At 35.5% G+C, this 20,169-nt stretch overlaps 1 protein-coding gene across 3 annotated transcripts in view; it reads right to left on the bottom strand.

Annotated features, from left to right (window-relative positions):
• The window catches only part of FAM169A (family with sequence similarity 169 member A), a 68,673-nt gene that overhangs the window by 48,313 nt on the left and 191 nt on the right, over positions 1–20,169 (bottom strand). The window contains exons 1-4 of one of the 3 annotated variants that reach the window (XM_017647752.3): positions 19,693–20,148; positions 2,526–2,660; positions 1,377–1,476; positions 982–1,067 (exon numbers count right to left, since the gene is read on the bottom strand). In XM_017647752.3, coding sequence (XP_017503241.2) covers positions 982–1,067; positions 1,377–1,476; positions 2,526–2,657 — 318 coding nt within the window. In that variant the 5' untranslated portion in view covers positions 2,658–2,660; positions 19,693–20,148. Of the gene's footprint in view, positions 1–981; positions 1,068–1,376; positions 1,477–2,525; positions 2,661–19,692; positions 20,149–20,169 lie in introns of those variants that run through there. The other 2 variants (XM_037000365.2, XM_073235057.1) reach the window with 2 other exon arrangements.

Genomic DNA, 20,169 nt, shown 5'->3' with positions numbered 1-20,169 from the left:
TTGAAGAGAGCCATGATATCTCCCTAAATTTCGTACAAAAGCTAAGCATAGGAGCAACTGAAGGAAAAGACTAATCTAATGCAATTGTGGGTACTCTTCCCATTCCAGTCCTCTCCCTTGAAATTGCTCTAGATCCCTAACATCTTTCTTCATAGTGGGCGTGCAGATCCTACAGATATGAACAGCAAAGACACTACTAAGACAATGGAGCTTTTCTGAATAAACTTAAGGTTTTTTATTAGCTTTCTTACTTACCCTAATTTCACTTACAATTAACTAAAGCCAAATCTTTTTCATATGTGTTGTTTTAGTTTGGTCTCCATGGTGTAACATGTGCAGTTAATTACTTGAATGCATAGGTACTACTTTTCATCATGTTAGATCCATTTCTTTGTTTCTTAATTCTGCCGTTCACCGATTACTTCTCCCATTCAGCACTGTGGCAGACAGGATTGATAAACATGCTATCTATGTCTTCTTCTAAGTAACTGATAAAAATGGGGACCAGGACAGAAAAAAGAACAAAGTTTTACAGGAAGTTACTGAGGACTTCACTTCCTTTCCACTGTTTAGTACACTGACTAGACCACTGAAATGGCCCTACTGATAAGCAGGTTTCCTGGTCACTTTCTCCTAGAGACAGAGAACCTAAGAAAGCACAATAGAGAGAACTAGCTTTATCTCTACCCAATAAGAAAATCGGAAATTGAAGTTGATATGGGTAACTACAGCTCGACTAACCCATAGGCATTCATTCTTCCTCACCCAATTCCCAGGTAACATTAGAACCACATAAAATTGAGGAAACCCAATCTGAGTGTCAGTTTCATCATTAACAATGATACTTTACGGGTTTAATATAACCTGGTTACACTAACATGGACAAGATCTCAATAACTTCAAAAACCATCACAGTTTATGGGAAACATATTGTGAAATGGCTTTAAAAGAAACACTTTTAAAATTACAGTATCTTGTTACCTGCTTAAGCCCTTCTCTGGAAGGGACAGATGTTTTCACAATATCATCAATAGCCCACCACTGATCAGCAAGGTAAAATGCCACAGCTAAAATAGAATAAATGATTATAAACATTTAAGTCTTAAGCCTTAAAGTATACAATATTACTATCTGGAAAGGTTTAAAGAGATACACTTAAATATTGTGCTTTATAATACAATGTGTCCCCAATTTATACTATTTTCACTTTATTTTACTCATTAAACATTTAATTATAAGCAATTGAGAAGTATATCTTCCTAAATTTACAATTTAAGTTTTCTTTCTAAAAATTCCTTCAATGTAGCCACCTTTTAATAACTTTCTAATTGTTTGGAGAAAAATTCCTCAATTTACAGAGTAAGCAAAAAAGAGACCTGTGAGTGAGTCCTCAGGTGCAAAAAGAGCAAGCATTTTCTGAGTCTGATCTCCACCATAAAGAGGTACAAAGCCTACATTTGAGAGGCTAATAGGAATCTGAAATGACAATTGATTAAAGATTAGTGAAGTGTCTCTTTAAGAAAATAAATGAAAGACAAAAATGCCATGCTTCTGCCAAAATTATTAAACTTTTCCTACATTAACACTAATTATATTATTTCATTTCATAGACAATATTTCTAGTCTCAAAAAGAAGTGCAAATCAGATAGACTTCCTTTTTTTGTGGGAATATTATCTTGCAGAATAAAATAAAAGTTTATTTCAATAAATATTACTGGGCTCTAGCCATATGTCTGAATAAAGACAAAAGCATGATACACTCCATGAAATCATTAAAAAACAACTACATTTTAACATGTGTTATTTAGACTACTTGAGTGAGCAAAATTTCATTTTCTAATAAAAGCACCAGACACGTAGGTTTATTATTCCAGCAAGATACATACTTTTTTTCTGCCTTTCTTAATCCCACACTAATTCCCCATTTGCAGACAACATTACAACTCAGAGAATTATTAAAATATTGGTGCTGGAGACTTTCAAGAATCCCTTAAATCAACATCATTTTGCAGAAGACAAATTTGGGGACTGGAAAGGTTAGGTAATTTGCCTACCATCAAGTTTACAGTGGAATTCTAATGATTACAAGCCTAAGGATCTTTCTATCAAAGATTACTAATTAGAAATTTTGATTTTACTATTCTAGAAAAAGGAAGATTTGTGACACAAAAATGTATAACTTAAGTGTTTTGCTGATTTTCTTAAAAAAGTTCTAAAATCAAAAATGCCAAACCTGAAGTAAATTTAATAGAGTTACTTAGCTCAAATATAGTAACCAGGCTTAGAAAAACTGGTAAACAAAAGGCACAAGATAAATATTAAGCAAAAACCTATGGAGTTTGTCTTTAAAACCTGATCATCCTGCTGACTAACCAATCAGTAATTTATCCTTACTCAATAGCCTTCCAATAAAAATTTCAAAAATGATTAGTTTACACTAAAATAATTTTTTTTAAAAGGATACTGATTTCATGTATAAATTTAACCAAAAAGACTGATGAAAAATCACTACCGGATGCCTTACCGTAATATTGAGGAGAGAAAAACAGTCAGGATTTTCAGGGTCCCCACACCTTAGATCTGACATGTAATCTTCAGCAGAATTTTCCAGTTCCTCATGACTGCAATTATCCAGCATATCCACAGGGAATGCCATCCTCTTTAACAAATAACATGGGATAAAATGTTTCAGAATATGTAATGTTACTTTCCTTTAGTCATAAAAAAATCTTTTTATTGTAATATTGTAGCATTTTAGTTGAAGGAGACTTCTTTTCCACTATGCCAACAGAGATTACAACTTGAGCCTGCTGATTCAACAATGTACATCAAAAAGAAAACTTTTAAACATGATTCATTTGCATTAAAAAAGCAATGGAATAGAAACTAATAGATGATTCTATAAATGATAAAAATATTTTTATAGGTATAGGATATATTTGCAGATAAACACACATACATATAAATATATCTTCCTATACCTATGAACATAAAAGTAAAGGCATAAGGGAACTTTTTAGAATGACAGAAATGTTCTAAAACTGGATTATGGTGATGGTTGCACAATCCTATACACATTTACTAAAAAAAGTAAATCATTGACTTGTACAGCTGCAATGAATAAATCTATAGAGTGTAAAGTATCTCTCTCATATATATGGCTGTTAAAAAAAAAAAGCCAGCATCTTAATGAGGAAACACTGAAGACTTTCCCACTGAAGTCAAGAAAAATAAGGAGTCTACCAATACATGACATTATATAAGTATTTGTCATTGCAATTAGACAAGAGAAAGCAATTACAGGGATAACAACTGGGGATGTATACAAGGGTTGGGCAGGGTGAGACTATCTCTACCTCAATTTGCAAATAATGTACTTAATTGAAAAACCAGAAAGAAGCCATGAAAAACTATTTGAAGCAGTAAGAGAAGGCAATAAACTAGCAGGATATAAAATTACATACAGAAATCAAGCTGTAACATATAATAACCAGTAAGAAGAAATAATAATGGAAAATTAAAGTAAAAAAATAGAAAAGATCCCATTTATGACAGCAAAAATTAAATTTAACAATAATAAACAGTACAAAATAGGCTTAAATTGAACAACATTAAGTAGTACAAAACTTATATAAAGGAAAACTATAAAACATTCCTGAAAGAGGGGAACAGGAAAGACAAACCATGTTCTTGGAAAGGAAGATTCAACATCAGAATTTTCTAAGAAAATCCATTAATTTAATTCAATCTTAATGAAGGTAACTTTAGGGTTTTATTTTTTCCTAAGGCAAGACAAGTTGATTATAAAGTTCATTTGAAAGAATAAGAATAGCCAGAAAAATCTTGAAAAGGCAGAGCAATGATTGGACAAATGTTGTCCGATAGTAAAACATGTTATAAAACTTCCTATCATAAAACAATGTGATACAGGCATATGAATAGACAGACCTCCATAATAAAATACAGAAATATATCCTAATGCCTATGAAAATGGAGTATATGATTCAGAAACTATCTCAATTAGTGGGGGAAGAAGGCCTTCTTAATAGGTAGTATTTTTTCATTGGCCTTACAATATGGTTAAATGAAACATTAATTTTGCCATTTTAAAACTCCTCATATCTGAAATCATACAGTATGTTCTCTGTTGTGTCAACTTTTCTCACTCAACATTATTTCTGTAAGAAACATTAAGTATTGTGGCAGCTACCAGTTATTTTGTTCCTTTTTATTGCTATGTTGTAGTCCATCAAATACAAATACAATTTATTTACCCATTCTACTGCTAATGGACATCTGGGCTGCTAAGAGCATTCTTGCATGAATATGTTAGTGGATATATGCACTCATTTGTGTTATGTCTGTATACCCACACTAATCAATCTTACTAAAAGCAAGACAAGCAGGCATGATATGCATCCTGATGTGATACAAGAAAATTTAACCAAGCCATTAAACAAACATATTAAATGACACCTTAAGTACGTAACCAGCCAAATTTACAAAAACTCAGTTTCTTCAATAAAATATATGGCATGGAGTTTAAAGAGTGGAAATGATGTAATTAAAAGACACTTAAGTTATCGATATCTGATTCACTGTAGAGAGGATCTGATTTGTGTACTCTTGAAAATTTCCAGAGGTAAAAATATTTTTTAAAAAACTTATGATTTATGTCAAATTCTAAGTTAATAGTCCTTAAAGGAAGTATAAATAAAGCTAATGCAGATTATCTTGTTTTAAAAGCTCCCTGTTTCATATCTACCCAAAATAAAACTGCAGAGCCCAACTGCAGGTTATCTGTCAATAACCTCTTCAATTTTGATTCTTTAAAAATTTGTAAAGGGAAAGGCAGGAGACAATCAACTGAGAAAATAAAAGTTACTTTTCTCTGAAGTGACCTTCAAATCCCATTTTATCACAGCAAAAGTAATAGGAGGTAAGGAACTGAAAAATCTAATAGAAATATGAGTTAAATACATAAAAGGACAAATATATATAGTAACAGTTATATATAAATAAATTTTTCTGAATTTTGAAGATATGATGATAATGATAGGAACTTATTTTTTTACCATAAACTGAAATCCTGGTCCTTAGGGCTTTAAAACTTGGTGTACATATGATTAGGAACTTAATTTTATATAAATATGTATATATTTTATTTTTAAGCAAACTGATTTTTATTAATTTTTAAAATCAATGCCTAGAAACAGAACATACAAATTCAGCCCATCTATTAGTAAATGTAAATGTCTAAATGAAGGGACAAAGCAAGAAAAATTTATAAAATTATTTATGAAAGCAATATCACAGGATTTCCAGCCAACTTATAAAAAAGTGAAAAAAACTGAATTCAAGCAGATCAACAAGGAGCTTATGTAAAGAAGATGTTATATTTAGAGAAAGGCAGTAAAACAAAACAGTAGCTCTATTATTTAAGAAGTTTATTTTCAGGAAGAGTCACAAGGTCCATGTCATTTAAATCTTTCTTGGGAGTTGTATTAATAACTTTACTCTGGACCAGGTTCCTTTGGCGTTCAATATTTGTATATGGCGCCCTCTAGTGTCCAAAAGCTCTACTCTGGAGCTGCTCAGCCCCTGAAGCAATGTCAGGGGTGGCAGGGGAGCAGTATTGGTACCTGGGGGAGGAAAGAGCTGTTTCCTGCTTCCCAGCTGTTATGCCTGTCTCCACTGCCTGAGTCAGTGGGCCGGTCACACAGGTATAAGCTTTTGTCCCAGAGCAGCCAGATATGGATCCCTGCTTTCCACAAACGGCTGGAATCTCAGTCTCTCCAGGAATTCTGCTTGTCTTAGCTTTCCAATCCCATAATCATATGAGTATCATGAAAGCACCATGAAATGTAGGTTTGTGCTCCCAGAGCAGATCTCTGGAGCTAGTTAGTCAGCAGTCCCAGGCCTTCCACTCCCTCCCTGTTCCGTTTCTCTTCCTTCCGCCAGTGAGCTGGGGTTGGGGAAGGACTTGGGTCCTGCCGGTCCATGGCTCTGGTACGTTACCCTGGTCCCTGAGGTCTGCTCTTTTCGCCAGGTGTGTGCAGTCTGGCGCAGTCCTCTTTCCTGTTGCTCTCTCAGGATTAGTTGGACCAGCTATATTTTCTAATTGTATACGGTTTTAGGAGGAGGCCTCTGTCTCTCCTCTCACGCCGCCATCTTTAATCCTCCAAGAAGTTTATTTTATTAATTTGGGCAAATCTTTGTATCTCTATCAAAATCAAATGTAAAAGCAAACTAAGGAAATCCAACATTATGTTCAACATCAGATCTAACAATTCTAATGAAGATTAAAATTTTAGATAGAACTAAAAACACAAACAAATGGTGAATAGCAGATGAAAGAAGCATATTAGGACATTAGTTAAGAGACTGTATTAACTGTTTTTCCATTCTTATAGACAAGGTCCCAGCTTTGTATCCAAATTAAACATTAAGAGACATTTAATATACCATAACACTGACTAGATGAAGCTCAAGCATTAACATCACAGGACTCCCCTTAAACCAATTCAGAAGACTCTTCTTAAATATTAGCCACCAAAACAAGGTATGAATAAAATACATTTTAAAATGTCATTTGCTAAGGCTAATGATCTAAAGGATGAAATGTAAATTAATATTTGAAGAATGCTGCCCATAACTTCATCTACAAAAGCATAGTTAATTACAATCACATAAAAAGTATATATTTGGCATTCTAGACAAAGAATACAAAATAGACATACGGAAAAAGAGTCTGACAAACAGCAAGTTCATGGGTGATTTTCTTTCTTGTTCATCTACTGTTACTATGATATTGTGGTTCTTACAAGATTTTAAATGCTAATGTCATGTTTAAAATTCATTTTTTTTAATTTTACTACTGAAAGGAAGAAAATTCTAATAAATAGGTAAAGTAGGTCATGTAAATAAAGAACACAATGGCATACATAGCCCAGAATAAGAGAATTTGGGAATAGTAAGTAGGCTCAGAGGTCTTGGCTTTTATCTAATATGCTTTAGATAACAATCATGTGCAGGCCCACACTACTAGTTCATGGCAAAGTGAAACTGGAACACAGACCAGGTCTCCCTAAGCCTTTGATCTTTCCTCTATGCTAATGCTGCCTGAACTTCAATAATATACATACCACCACAAACATTTTTTCAAGAGTATGAAGTGCCTACATCACTATTTAATATTTTTCCCAATTGACTTTTAAAAAATACACACACACACACCCCCATCTCATTTCCTCCCCTCCCGTTTCTTAGTTTGGTTAAATACATACATAAAAACTACCATTTTAACCATTACTAAATTTATAATTCAGTGGTAGCAAGTACATTCACACTATTATACAACCATCATCACTCTCCATTTCCAGAACTTTTTCATTATCCCAAAGAGGAACTACATACCCATTAAACAAAAACTTGCCATTCTCTCTGCCCCACAACCCCTGGTAACCACCATTCTACTTTCTGTCTCTATGAATTTGCCTATTCTAATCTAGGAACCTCCTAAGTAGAGCCCTACAGTAATTGTTCTTGCGCATCTGGCTTACTTCAGTGAACAATGGTTTCAAGGGTCATCCATGTTGTAGCATGTATTAGAATATCAACTCACTTTTTTAGAAACATTTTATTGACCCTTAACTATGAAACCTATGAAACCACCAATTTGATAATTAGATTATAAGTTTTCCTAATCAGCATTAAAATTTCTAACATAATTTAAATGTCACCTAAATACCAGTTAAAAACATCTCCTAAATCATCAGTAAAATGTCAGCACTTTAGAAAACACTGCACTATACACACATATGGGATTGCTTACTATAAGCAGACACTAAAACAGGCCAAAAGGAAGTAGAACATGACTAAATTAATATGTAAAAACAGAACTCATCCTTTAATTCTTAAGCCTTTTTAGATCAAGGTTTCTAAATAGAAAAATAATTGCTTCTAGGCTTATTTTTTTTCAAAGATTATTCATACAACACACACACACATGCACACACAAATGAAACAATCCTGTTTTCCTGAAATCCAGCAATTTAAACACTCTGAAATTTGCATAAAGAGCATAATGGGAGGGAGACTTCACTTAGAAGTTGTGATTTTTTAATACAACTTAAAAACTACAACGTAACATTTTAATATGGAAAAAGGTAGAAAATATTTCCATGATTCCAAAGACACATAACCCTTCTAAAATATTTTTGTGTCTGCAAATCTGTCCTTAAATCCATTACTTTTAGTATAGTCTCTCTCAACACTCAATTTTATCAGCTAAATAATCACCTATTTGTACTTAAAGAAAGACGAAAGAACTAGGAATTACTATAAATCACTTAACAGCAGCAGGTAACATTTACTGACTATATACCAGACTTTAAAGAGATTGTCACATTTACTATATAAGGAAGTACTTGTATCAGCCCTACTCCATAGATGAAGAAACAGAGCTTTAGAGATTAAAAGACTTAATCAATGTCCTACCAGCCACCAGTGGGCTAGAAGAATATAAATCCAAACAATCAATTTTATATCTTCTAATACAATTATTTTAATTTAATATGTAAAATCAGTATCATGATCATATGAAATTTCCTTTTATAAAATATTATAATAATTACCTAGTTATTAGATATTCTATCCACATATAGACCAGAAAGAGGATCAGAATTCTATGACCTCATTTCCTGGGACAGCTCTGCCACGAACGAGTTCTGTGACCCTAGACAAGTTACTTACCCTCTTCAGGCTTCTGTGTTCTCATTAGTAATGTGATATAACTGGACAGGATAATCCTAAGGGCCTTTTTACCCATAAATGTTTATAATTTTTTATTAAAAAAACACTGGTCAACTTAAGACTGTGTAAATTATTAGTCTTATGGTGGTTCTGCTAGTTTAGAGAGGCAGGACAAGGATGGTAAGGTTCTGGGGAGAAATATAGGTTGCTATAATAAATCACTCACTTCTCCCTCTTTTTTTGTTTTTAAGCTTCTTTTCTGTTACATAACTGTAATGCTGTCAGATCAAATTTTGTCAAGTACTTTATGCTCTGTCCATGAGATAAAGCAAAAGACCTAACTAGATTCTACATGAATGAGAAAGCTTAATGTCACTGTAAGCAAACTAACTCATCAAAAATCTTATACAGAATGAACAATGAAGTGTAAAAACTGTCCATATTAATTTATAAATTAAGCAAATGGTATGCTCATTTAACCTGGCTAGCTTGTATAAAAGCATAATACTCAGACCTCTTACATAAAGAGTTCTCAGATGCCCATCAGCTATTTTACATCCATCTGTTAATAATTTTACCCCCTTTTCCTGAAAAAGTATACAACTCTTTGAAAGATGAACTCTCTTAAACAATATGCAAAAGAGGTTTGTGATATTTCCCTATTTAAAGTTAATTACTAGATGTTCACTACTCTTAAAAGGGAGGAACACATTTTATAAATACAGTTTCTAAATTATTTCAAGACTCTCATAGGTTATTGCTATTATTTGGGAGGAGTTTTAGGGGTAGGGGAAGATCAAAAAAAAAAGAGAGAGAGAGACATGTTAGAGCTGAAGAAGTTCTTAGAAAAAAAACAGTTATCTCAACCAATCAAAGACAAGATCCTACCTCCCTTGTTTCCCCAACACTGAAAATAGGTTAGGTATCCAAGGCAACATAATCAGCAATGCTCTCCACCTTTTACACAAAAAGCCTGTTTCTGAACCTTATGATTCTCCTTGATTCTTCCCTTTTCTATTTTCTCCCTAACATCATTTTCTTCCTTTACTAACCTAGCCCCTTGTACTACATACATCTGCTCAACTGATCTCTATCTTACTTTTATTCTTCTATCCTTCCTGCCTTACACAAGGCCCTAAATTCTAGGTAACCCTTCTCCACTCTTAGAGCTACAGTTTTGAGTATGACAAAAATGAAACTAGTGAACAGACTACTACAAGTTTCTAATCTCAGGTAGGCTCCATGCTGCTCAGAAATCCTCTTCTGTCCTCTGGGAAAGAAACAAGACTTGATTACATATGGGTGAGGACTACCTATAAGTTTGTGGGTAATGGAGCAGCAAGTTAGATGGGACTCATGCTTGTTGCCTCTTTTTATTTCAAGTCGGAAGCAAAATCATATTTTGAAGTAATAAGCACTGAGCCAACAGTGGACTATATGCCTGGTTCTACCTGAAACACTTCACATGTATTCCCTGATACAGCTGTCATCAAAAGCCCATGAAGTGGGTAATTTAATTACCTTCACCTGTCAGGTGAGGAAACTAAGACACAAAGCAGCTGGGAACCTTGTTCAAGGGCACACTATAGGAAGCAGCAGAGCTAGTATTTGAACCCAGGCAATCTGGCTCTGATGTCTTATTCTTTCGATCACAACGCTATGCCTGAAAGCACAGCATCTTAGGAGCCATAGGATGGTTAAAGATTGCTTACAGTTATCAGGGGAAGCTTACAAGTTTTCTTTCTTAGCTAGGCACTGAATTCCCTCCTCATATCCTAGAAAATAGTCCTATATCTAAGAAATCATTTAAACATGAAGGCACTGGGTATTTTGTATGTTTTAGGGCCTCAAAGGCAAAACCCAGTCAAATGGTACAGGACTTTGTGCACCTGAAAAGTAGAATATTAGTCAAGGGAGTGTACTCTTGAGCCAAACTGCCAGGATTTACTAGTGCTATGACCACAGGTAAATTACCTGGAAAGAGGAAAAGGATCTGAGGAAGGAATAAATTGCAAGGCTAAACACTAACAACTTTGAATATACTTAAAAATTTTTACATCTAAAAACAAAAAACTCACAGCAAACTAGTACCAATATAACTCACAAGAATTATAATCTTTAATACAAATTCAATGTTTTTTTAAAACTAAGATGCAAATAAATAAATGGCATGAACAGACAATTCACAGAAAAAACAAACATCAAAAATATTTAGCTCTTCATTTTTTTAAAAAGCCGACTTGCAAAGTTTTTTTTTAAACAAATTAATTTATGAAAAATGTTTATATTTACATTTTTGTATGGAAAATTATCTGAAAGGGCTTATATTATATTGTTAACAGTAGTTATTTCTTCCTTGGGGAGGAAGTCCCCAAGGAAGAAGACAGAGGGCAAGAAAGCCTCCTTCCCCAGTAGCTCACTTTGTAGTATACAGTCTCTCTTGGATGCATCTGACTGGCAAAATTTAGGTTACATGCCTACATCCAAACTCCAAGGTGACGGAATGTGATTCTAGGCAGGGGTGGTTCTACCTTGGGAAGGCAAAACAGGACTCATAGGGTTGAAATGAGATTCATCAGCAAAAATGAGTCACCACACAAAATAAATACTAAAATATTCAGGAATGGATGCTAAATCTTTATCTTATTATCTATACACTTTAAGCAGGATATAAAGCTACTTCTCATACACATATGCAAAAGCCTAATATAAATTAATACTTGGAAAGAAATGAAAATGTGCTTATAACCAAATATTCCACTTTGAAGCTTCCACTTGACAAACTATGTATTGTATGGCAGAAAATATATTTGCCTCTACATAAGCTACCGCAGTACTTCATGACCCAGATTAACAAAACTGTTTATAATCTCACCATAGTTTACCAAATTCAGGAGAGACAAAATAAAAACTATATAAACAAATACACCATAAAATTTTCTCTTTCATTTCAACATTCAACAATCTAAAAATCTTAACTTTTTTTTCCTGGCTTCTTCACCATATAACAGACCTAATTTTGTAGTGTTTTCTTAAAGTTAACAGGGGCTTTGGCATAGTAAACCTCAAGGACACAGCCAATTTTTTAAAATAGAAGTCTAAACAATATGCACAGTGTTGTAGATACCTTTACCATAAAATATCATGGAAGTTTCTCATTTAGAACCATGAAGACTAATGTTTTGTTTTAAAGGAAATATGTCTAACTCTAAACAAAAGCAAAAACAAAACAAAACTTGATGCTTAATTTAAGAAATATTCCAGTGAGCCACCCTCCCAATTCCCTAACATTTTCACTATACAGCTAAGACGATGTAACCAAGCATTTCCACTATCGGCAGAGTATAATACCAACTAGGAAAAACAGCAGCATCAGAACCACAGAGTAATCATTCTTCTTTCCCTCCCAGGCCTCTCCAACACCGCACCATGAGCCATGGCCCCATACATCTGCCCTGCCATCTGCCTGCAAGCTCAGGTGAGTTTACTTACCCACAGTAAGCAAATCTGTTTTCTAACCTTTCACTGGCAGCAGGTCTAGGGGAAAAAAGAAATACCAGCTTTTCCGACTTCAATGTATATTTACTAAATAAATAAGCAAAAGTTTGTATAAATAAACCACACACCTGTTACTAAGGACAAGAGCTGCCACAGATTAAAGACATGTAAAGTTGATGAAAAGCAAAAGATGGTCTTTCGACAGCCACAGCGAGAGGGGAAGGCACTCTAAAAAGACTGTAATATGCTAAATGGAAGCCAAAAGCATGCTGAGAATGAAAAGCACTCGGATTTACCAAGAAAGTTAAGGCATATAAAGACAAGTAGTAATATGAATACTAGGAAAACAAATTGAGGACAGAACAGAAAAGTCCAAGAATACCAAACTAAAGAGTTTCGACTTTATTTTGTACACAATAGGAAGCAATTTAAGGATATGGAGCAGGAAAAGACATTGAAAGCTATATGCTTCATGACACTTTACCAAACAGCTGTGTGTAGGATGGATTAATAGGCAGAACTAAAGGGAGACAAGATGAGAAACTCTACTAAGTACCCTTTTATTACCTCTTTTAATATACTTATCACATGGCAATGTGGTTATTTCTCTTCTTCTGTCTATCCTACCAGGCTCAGAACTCCAGGGAAGCATAATCCACTTGTTCCAAACATTTAAAAAGTAGAGATGAATCAAATTATCTCAGATGTCTCTTCTACTTAATAATCTATGAATCTCTACACTTGATTACTTGAAGAGGACAGAAAAAAAGGAGTTAATTCACAAAGGGATGGTATCAAAATTCATGTATAATCATTTTTTTAAGACTCAGAATATGTTTTATGATGACTTTTTATCACTTCTTACCTTGCACCAAGCATTATGCTCGACACTCTGTACATATCCCTCAAAATGATTCTATGAAGCAGCCTCAGGTGTGGAGATGTAAAAACTAAGTCACCCAAGTTCACAAAGCTAGTAAGTGGCTCTAAACCTAGGCAATCTGTCTCCCAAGGGACTTAACCTGGTGGCCGGGTTCTCACATCAAGACAAAAAGCCAGAATAACCTAGGATGTATCTGCTCACACAATTACAGAATACGTCAACCACACTGTTCAGTCACTCCTTAGGAGTTACACTTTTTAAATTCAGTAATATCCTTTCTTCAGACTTTAGCCTGTTCTAGTCACTATGATCCATCCTCAAAATTTTTAAATGGCTACTACATAATAAATAGAAAACCAGTTGTTATAAAGTTAAAAAATAAAAGGGAAATAAAACAAAGTAAAATGCCTATTGAATGTTTAACAAATTACTACAAAATAGAAGAAGAAATTAAATTCACTAAGTTGCATTACAGTGTTTTAATTACTCATTGATGAAGGACATAGAGAAATGAGACTTTGAGATTGAGATCATAGTAGATTCAGTATGAACCATGAGCAAGTTTTTAAAGGTAAGGCAAAATAACCCCAGAACTTTCCATAGATCAATGGAACAGAACACAGAGCCCAAATATAAACCCACACACATGATCAATTAACATGATAAAAGAGCTATGAATACAAAATTGGGCACAATGGGGAAAGACAGCCTCTTCAAGAACTGGTGTTGGGAAAACTATATGCAAGAGAATGAAACTGGACTATTGTCTAACTCCATACACAAAAGTAAACTCAAAATGGATCAAAGACCTGAATGCAAGACATGAAACCATAAAACTCTTAGAAGAAAACAGGCAAAAATCTCTTCAATATAAACATGAGCAACTTTTCTGAACACATCTGCTCAGGCAAGGGAAATAAAAGCAAAAATGAACAAATGGGACTGCATCAAACTGAAAAGCTTCTGTACAGCAAAGGACACCATTGGCACAACTAAAAGCCATCCCACAGTATAGGAGAACATATTCATAAAATATTTAACCAATAAGGGGTTAACATGCAAAATATATAAAGAACTCATACACCTCAACACCCAAAAACCAAATAACCTGATTAAAAAATGGGCAGATGACCTGAACAGATACTTATCCAAAGAAATACAAATGGCCAAAGGCATATGAAAAGATGCTCCACATCACTGATCAGGGAAATGCAAATGAAAACCACATGAGATATCACCTCACACCAGATAGAATGGCCACTATCCAAAAGACAAGAAATAACAAGTGTTGGCAAGGATGTGGAGAAACGGGTACCCTCCCACACTTATTGGTAGGAATGTCAATTGGTGCAGCCACTGTGGAAAGCAGTATGGAGGTTCCTCAAAAAACTAAAAATGGAAATACCATTTGACCCCATAATTCTACTTCTAGGAATTTACCCAAAGAAAACAAAATCCCTGATTCAAAAAGATATACATACCCCTATATTTTTACACATTATTTTATACATTACAGGCACATTATTTACAATACCCAAGATAATGGAAGCAACCAAAGTGTACATCAGTAGATGAATGGATAAAGAAGGTGTGGTACATATACACAATGGAATATTATTCAGTCATAAGGAAAAAAGAAATCCTGCCATTTGCAACAATATGGATGGACCTAGAGCGTATGATGCTCAGTGAAATAAGCCAGGTGGAGAAAAACAAATGCCATATAATTTCACTTATTTGTAGATTAAAAACGGAATGAGTAAAACAGTAGCAGACTCTAGACACTGAGAAGTGATTACTGGTTACCATAGAGGAGGGGTTGCAGTGTGTGGGTGGGGAGGGCAAGGGGGACAAAGGCCCATAAAAATACTCAATCATAATATAAGATGGTTGGGGGATGGTAGTACAGCATGAGGAATATAGCTAATGATTCTGTAACATCTTTCTACATTGACAGTAACTGCACTAGTCGGGGTGAGGATTTAATAATATGGGTAACTGTGGAACTATAGTGTTGCATATTTGAAACCAACGTAAGTTTGTATATATCAATCACACTTCAAGAAAAAGAAAAAGAAAAAGTAAAAAAAAAACAGAACAGGGCTACATTCTTAGCATTACGACTCTAGATCCAGAGATGGAAAAGTATCCCTGTACTCCTCAGGGTAGGACAGCTCCTTCAGTTTTCTACTCCATTCCAAGGACCACATTTTAAGAAAAATCACACTGAAAACTGGAATGCCTCCAATGTTGTGCATAGGGTAGCTAACAGAAGTTATACAGAAGATAATAAAAGGGGAAAAAGGGGAGAACAACCAGGATGGTCAGTGGATCTGGAAACCAGAGTACAGTAAATGAGGAACAGGAATTGGGAGAGATTACTGAGGGGAAGTCTTATTGGGGGAAGGAGGGAAGAAAGTCATCCTTCAAATATCTGAAGAGTCACTAAACAGATGAAAACTTAGACTTGTTCTGTATCTCTAAAAAGTAAAAGAAATGGACCTTTCCAACAATGAAGTCTACCCACAAATGAATTACACCGCATAAAACAGAGCAGCCAACTAGCTGGTCAAAGAGAACTCTTGGTTACAGCTGGTACACTTCAACCCCACACCCAGATAGGAGAAACATCTCTCCACCCATTGTAAGTACAGGCACAAGAACTTCCCAGTCTCCATCCAAGCTAGTATCAGAGTTCTGGAAAGGAGGGCAAAGGTCCATAGACTTCAGTGTCAGAATGAGACCCAGAGGTCATTTGTGTCTGAAATTGTAAAGCCATATGTATCATTTTATAAAATAAAACTGACTTTTTAAAAGAACCATTCTGAGAAGCTACTCAGGTACAGAGTGTTCTCCAAACAAAATTTATTATTCAGAATCAATTTTTTTTTATTTAGAAAATATTATCAATACATTTCCTCAGCCTTGAAATTTATTTCCAGTACATTTACATATGTTTTCTATTCCAAAGCCATATATCAAGACTTCTAACATGTGGTTGTTTTTCACTAAATTTAGCTCTATTTTCCACTCATGAGCATAATGAATAGAAAATAGGACCAGATCTAAAATTAGAAGATAGATTCTTAGTCTGGGATCCACAAAAACCATAAAGAGATTATACTTTATCTCATGCAAAGCAAAAGCTCTGACTGACAAGTAGATAAATCACCATTTTAAAAATGAAAAAGTGAGTTACTGCTTTAAAATGTACCTCAACAAAGTGTTGTGCAGAGGGTAGGTATATAGAAGTTATATCGAAGATAATAAAAGGGGGAAAAAGATGAACACTGAACTAGATTATTAAAACTATCCTAATTTCATTGATAGTATCATTAGTAGCTTACCTTACAATGTATTATCACATTTAATTCTGCCAGCATTTTGAGATAGGCTCTGTTATAACTATTCCTTTACAGAAGACGAAACTGAAGCTGAGAGAGACTTCGTATCTTAACAAAAGCCAGGGTTCAAAGCTATGTCCCTTCAGCTTAAATTGTGAAATTATACAGCCTCTGTACAATAACTACTGTTAACTTAAGAATCAGAGTTAAGTTCATCAAGTATATCAGGGGCCAATCCAAACTTAAAAGCACTGATACATATGTATAAAGGATTTTAGACTGTAAATTCCTGTCAGTACAGCTTATTACTGTGTAACAAAAAGTCAAGCTCACTGACATTTTTACCACGCCTTTCATTCCTAAATTGGCTTCTCCCCTTATCACTATCTAAAAGCCTCGAATAAACTCTCAACCCCCAAATTCAATGGATTATTTTCATTCTCACCTCCTTGACCTTACAACAGACTGGACCCAGACCAGACCTAAGTAACCACTGTCTGCCACTTGAAGTATCTCTCCTTTGACAACACTCTATCCCAATTCTACTTCGTGTTTTTCGGCAACCAAATCCTCTCCTCTACACTACCTTGAGTGCAGGGGCCCCTCCCCGACCACCGCCAATTTCCTTTTAATGCAAGTACTGAATTGATTTGTTTCCAATTCATATTTGCAAAAATCTTTGTGCATTTAGATCTGAAGTAATCTTTAACATTTTAGTCCTCACGTTCACTAAACTGGAACTCCATGAGGGTGGGACCTATTTGTTCTGTGCCCCAACATACAATAGACACTAAGCGTTTACTGAATAAATGAAAGTTATCTTGGCGTAGCCTAAAACTAACATCTCATTGGAGCAGGAAGTAACAAATGATATTCTTTGGAAAAAAAAAAAGATACTGGTTAAGTCACAAACTTTTTGACCCAAAGAACGGATAAGTCACAAACTTTCTGGCCCATATACCAGCTCTCAAATTCAACTGGTCTAATAATTATTTTATGAAGTCTTTAGTAAATTATCAGCTTTTTCCTGATCACTTTAAATCATGACAACTTTTCTTTAATAAATTTAACCTTGGGTAAGTTGTTGTTGGTGGAAACAACGGTGAAATACCCTTACTACCAATGAAACACAACAAATTTAGAACTTTAATTTCAGGGTTAAATACACAAAGGATCAAAGGCTTAATGGTATGTGAAAAGAAATCATCTTAAACACAATAATCATGCAAGTTCTTTTTTCAATTTACAACAAATCTTAAAAATGGGAAGAAACATGAAAGTTGTATTTAACTTCCTACCTAACCAATGCTTTCTATAGAATGCTTGGTAAACTATTTTTTTGAACCTCTGCCAGAATACTCAATCCTCTTACATTCTAATGACTTTAAAAAATTAAATGTCTGCATATCTAGGCAAATAACTGAAGATATCACACGTAAGGCTTTAAAAGAGTTAAAGAGGTAAGAACTAATGGAGAAAAACATTATTATTTTCTTTCTGATTTCTCAACTAGTAAAACAATGCTCAAATTCTCATGCTAAATTAAAGATGAAAAGCACACCAAAATCACTTTCAAATCCTAGTTACTCAAATGTAATAGTACAATTCAGTGAACCTCTCTGACGTGTATTTACAGAATCAATGTAAAGGTATAGAAACTATGTTTGACTCAGGGCTGAACTTGCTGGAAAAAACAATCACATTCTCCATGGACCTAGGATAGATCCGATCAGGACACCCGCAATCCCTAGCAGGCAATCTCTGCTTACGTAAGTTTCCTAAAATATGACTCCTCTCTCAATATGAAAGGTCCCTTCACCTTCGTAATTCTCCCCCTAGAACATGTCCTTAATAAGACATAACATTTCTGAGAGGAAAGGTACATGATACGGAATCACCCGTTTGTAGAGAAAATTAGTGGAAGAAAAAAGGTTTAATTTCATAAGTAGAGTGACACTGAAATATTACTACCCAAAGCATCTAACTATAAAGTATTTTGTTTTCTCCAAATAAGACTTAAGCCCTTTGTTAGATGTACATAATACTTTTATTAGGAAAATTAGGCCATTTGTAATGATTTGAATACCAAGTCAAAGGTTAGACTAATTTGGAACTTTTCAGAACCTTAAATCCGCAGGTAAAGCATCTTATAATTATTCATGCAGCAGGCTAATAGTGCTACTCATATATGCTATTTCTTAAATCCGCAGGTAAAGCATCTTATAATTATTCATGCAGCAGGCTAATAGTGCTACTCATATATGCTATTTCTGTGTTCCCTAAACGAATTCTCATCATAAATTCAAAGAGAGGAGTCCACTATGACAACTACAAGTTTTCCATTAAAGACTGTATTTTATACTGGAATTCTTACCACACGTGGATTTTTCCCAGGTTCCTCTCACCATTTCATTCCCTGTCCTTCCCTTTCCCCCCTGCCAAAAAACACAATAACTTAGTGTGGTTCGTATTAGTCACTAAAAATCTTTCGTCTTGTAGGAGAAAAACAGGATACAGCTTGCAAAATAACCTGTACATCTTACATGCAATACATAAATAGATAAATACAAGCAGATGATACATGGTACATCAAAGCCATATTCATTATGGTGAATTCCCTCTAGGGCCCCAATGTGGGTATTACGCAACAGCTATCACTCCAGATTTTAATCCCTGTCCGTGATGCAGTGAGAAAATACAAATGGCACGAGTATAATCCACTAGGTACTCAGGTACACTTGCAAGGAGATAAATAAAAACAAGAATTACAAATTCTCAGGAACCTTGAAATTGACAAATTGTGTAACATTTCTGAATCACAATTACTTTTCCTTTCCGTAGTCTTTTAGTAACCTGTCCTTCCCTTCCCAACCTTCTCAAATATCCTTACACGTGAGCATTTTAATTGAGGTTTTGAAAGGATCTCTCAAAGGGGGGAGGGGTCTGCATCAGGTGGTTACCTTAGAATCTACCCCAGATACAATACCCACACTAACTTCCAGAAGCTGAAAAGCGAGAAAGACGTTTCATCATTTCTCCCAAAGGACAATAATGGGAGTGAATGTAGTCCAGATCCCCGAGCCATAAACAACCCAGGGCTCAATGCTTCACCCATCCCCAGGGGCACAGGCCCTGAAAACTGCATTATGGGTAGCTAAAAATTAGAATAAAATTGCAATGACCTGCATCCTAGAAGAGAATCTATACAATACCTATTCCAGAAGTAGGTAAAGGTAAGGGAGGCGGTCAGAGCATCTCTGGAGGCCACTTGCGTGGTTGAATCCGTGCCTAAACGCTTCAGTTCGACACCTCACCAGGGCCGCTTTTCACCCAGCCGCCCCAATCCAGAGAGCGGAGGGCTCCCGGTGGGGGAAGTGGGAGAGGAGGGGGATCATCAGCGGCAGCTGGGAAACAGAACGCGATCGAAGGCGAGCGGAGGGGGAAGGAGGCATTCCCTCACACAAAATGGTGGCGCTGCCGCGGAGGCCGGCGCACCTGAGGGCGCACCACACGCCCCTCGCGGACCGACCGGCCGCCCGCAGCTGCATGCGCGCCGGGGGCCCGGGCGGCGGGCGTGGGCCTGCGCCGCGGCCGAGTCCGCTGGGCGGCCCGCAACTGGAGGCCTGAGGAGGCTCGGGGTCGGTCGAGGCAGCGCTGGCCTCAGCCCGCGGCCCCCGCCCGGAACGGGC

This window comes from Manis javanica, chromosome 1, assembly GCF_040802235.1.
Source record: "Manis javanica isolate MJ-LG chromosome 1, MJ_LKY, whole genome shotgun sequence".
NCBI lineage: Eukaryota > Metazoa > Chordata > Mammalia > Pholidota > Manidae > Manis > Manis javanica.
Note: the sequence above shows the minus strand (reverse complement) of the source record. Positions and strands in the feature narration are given on the sequence as shown.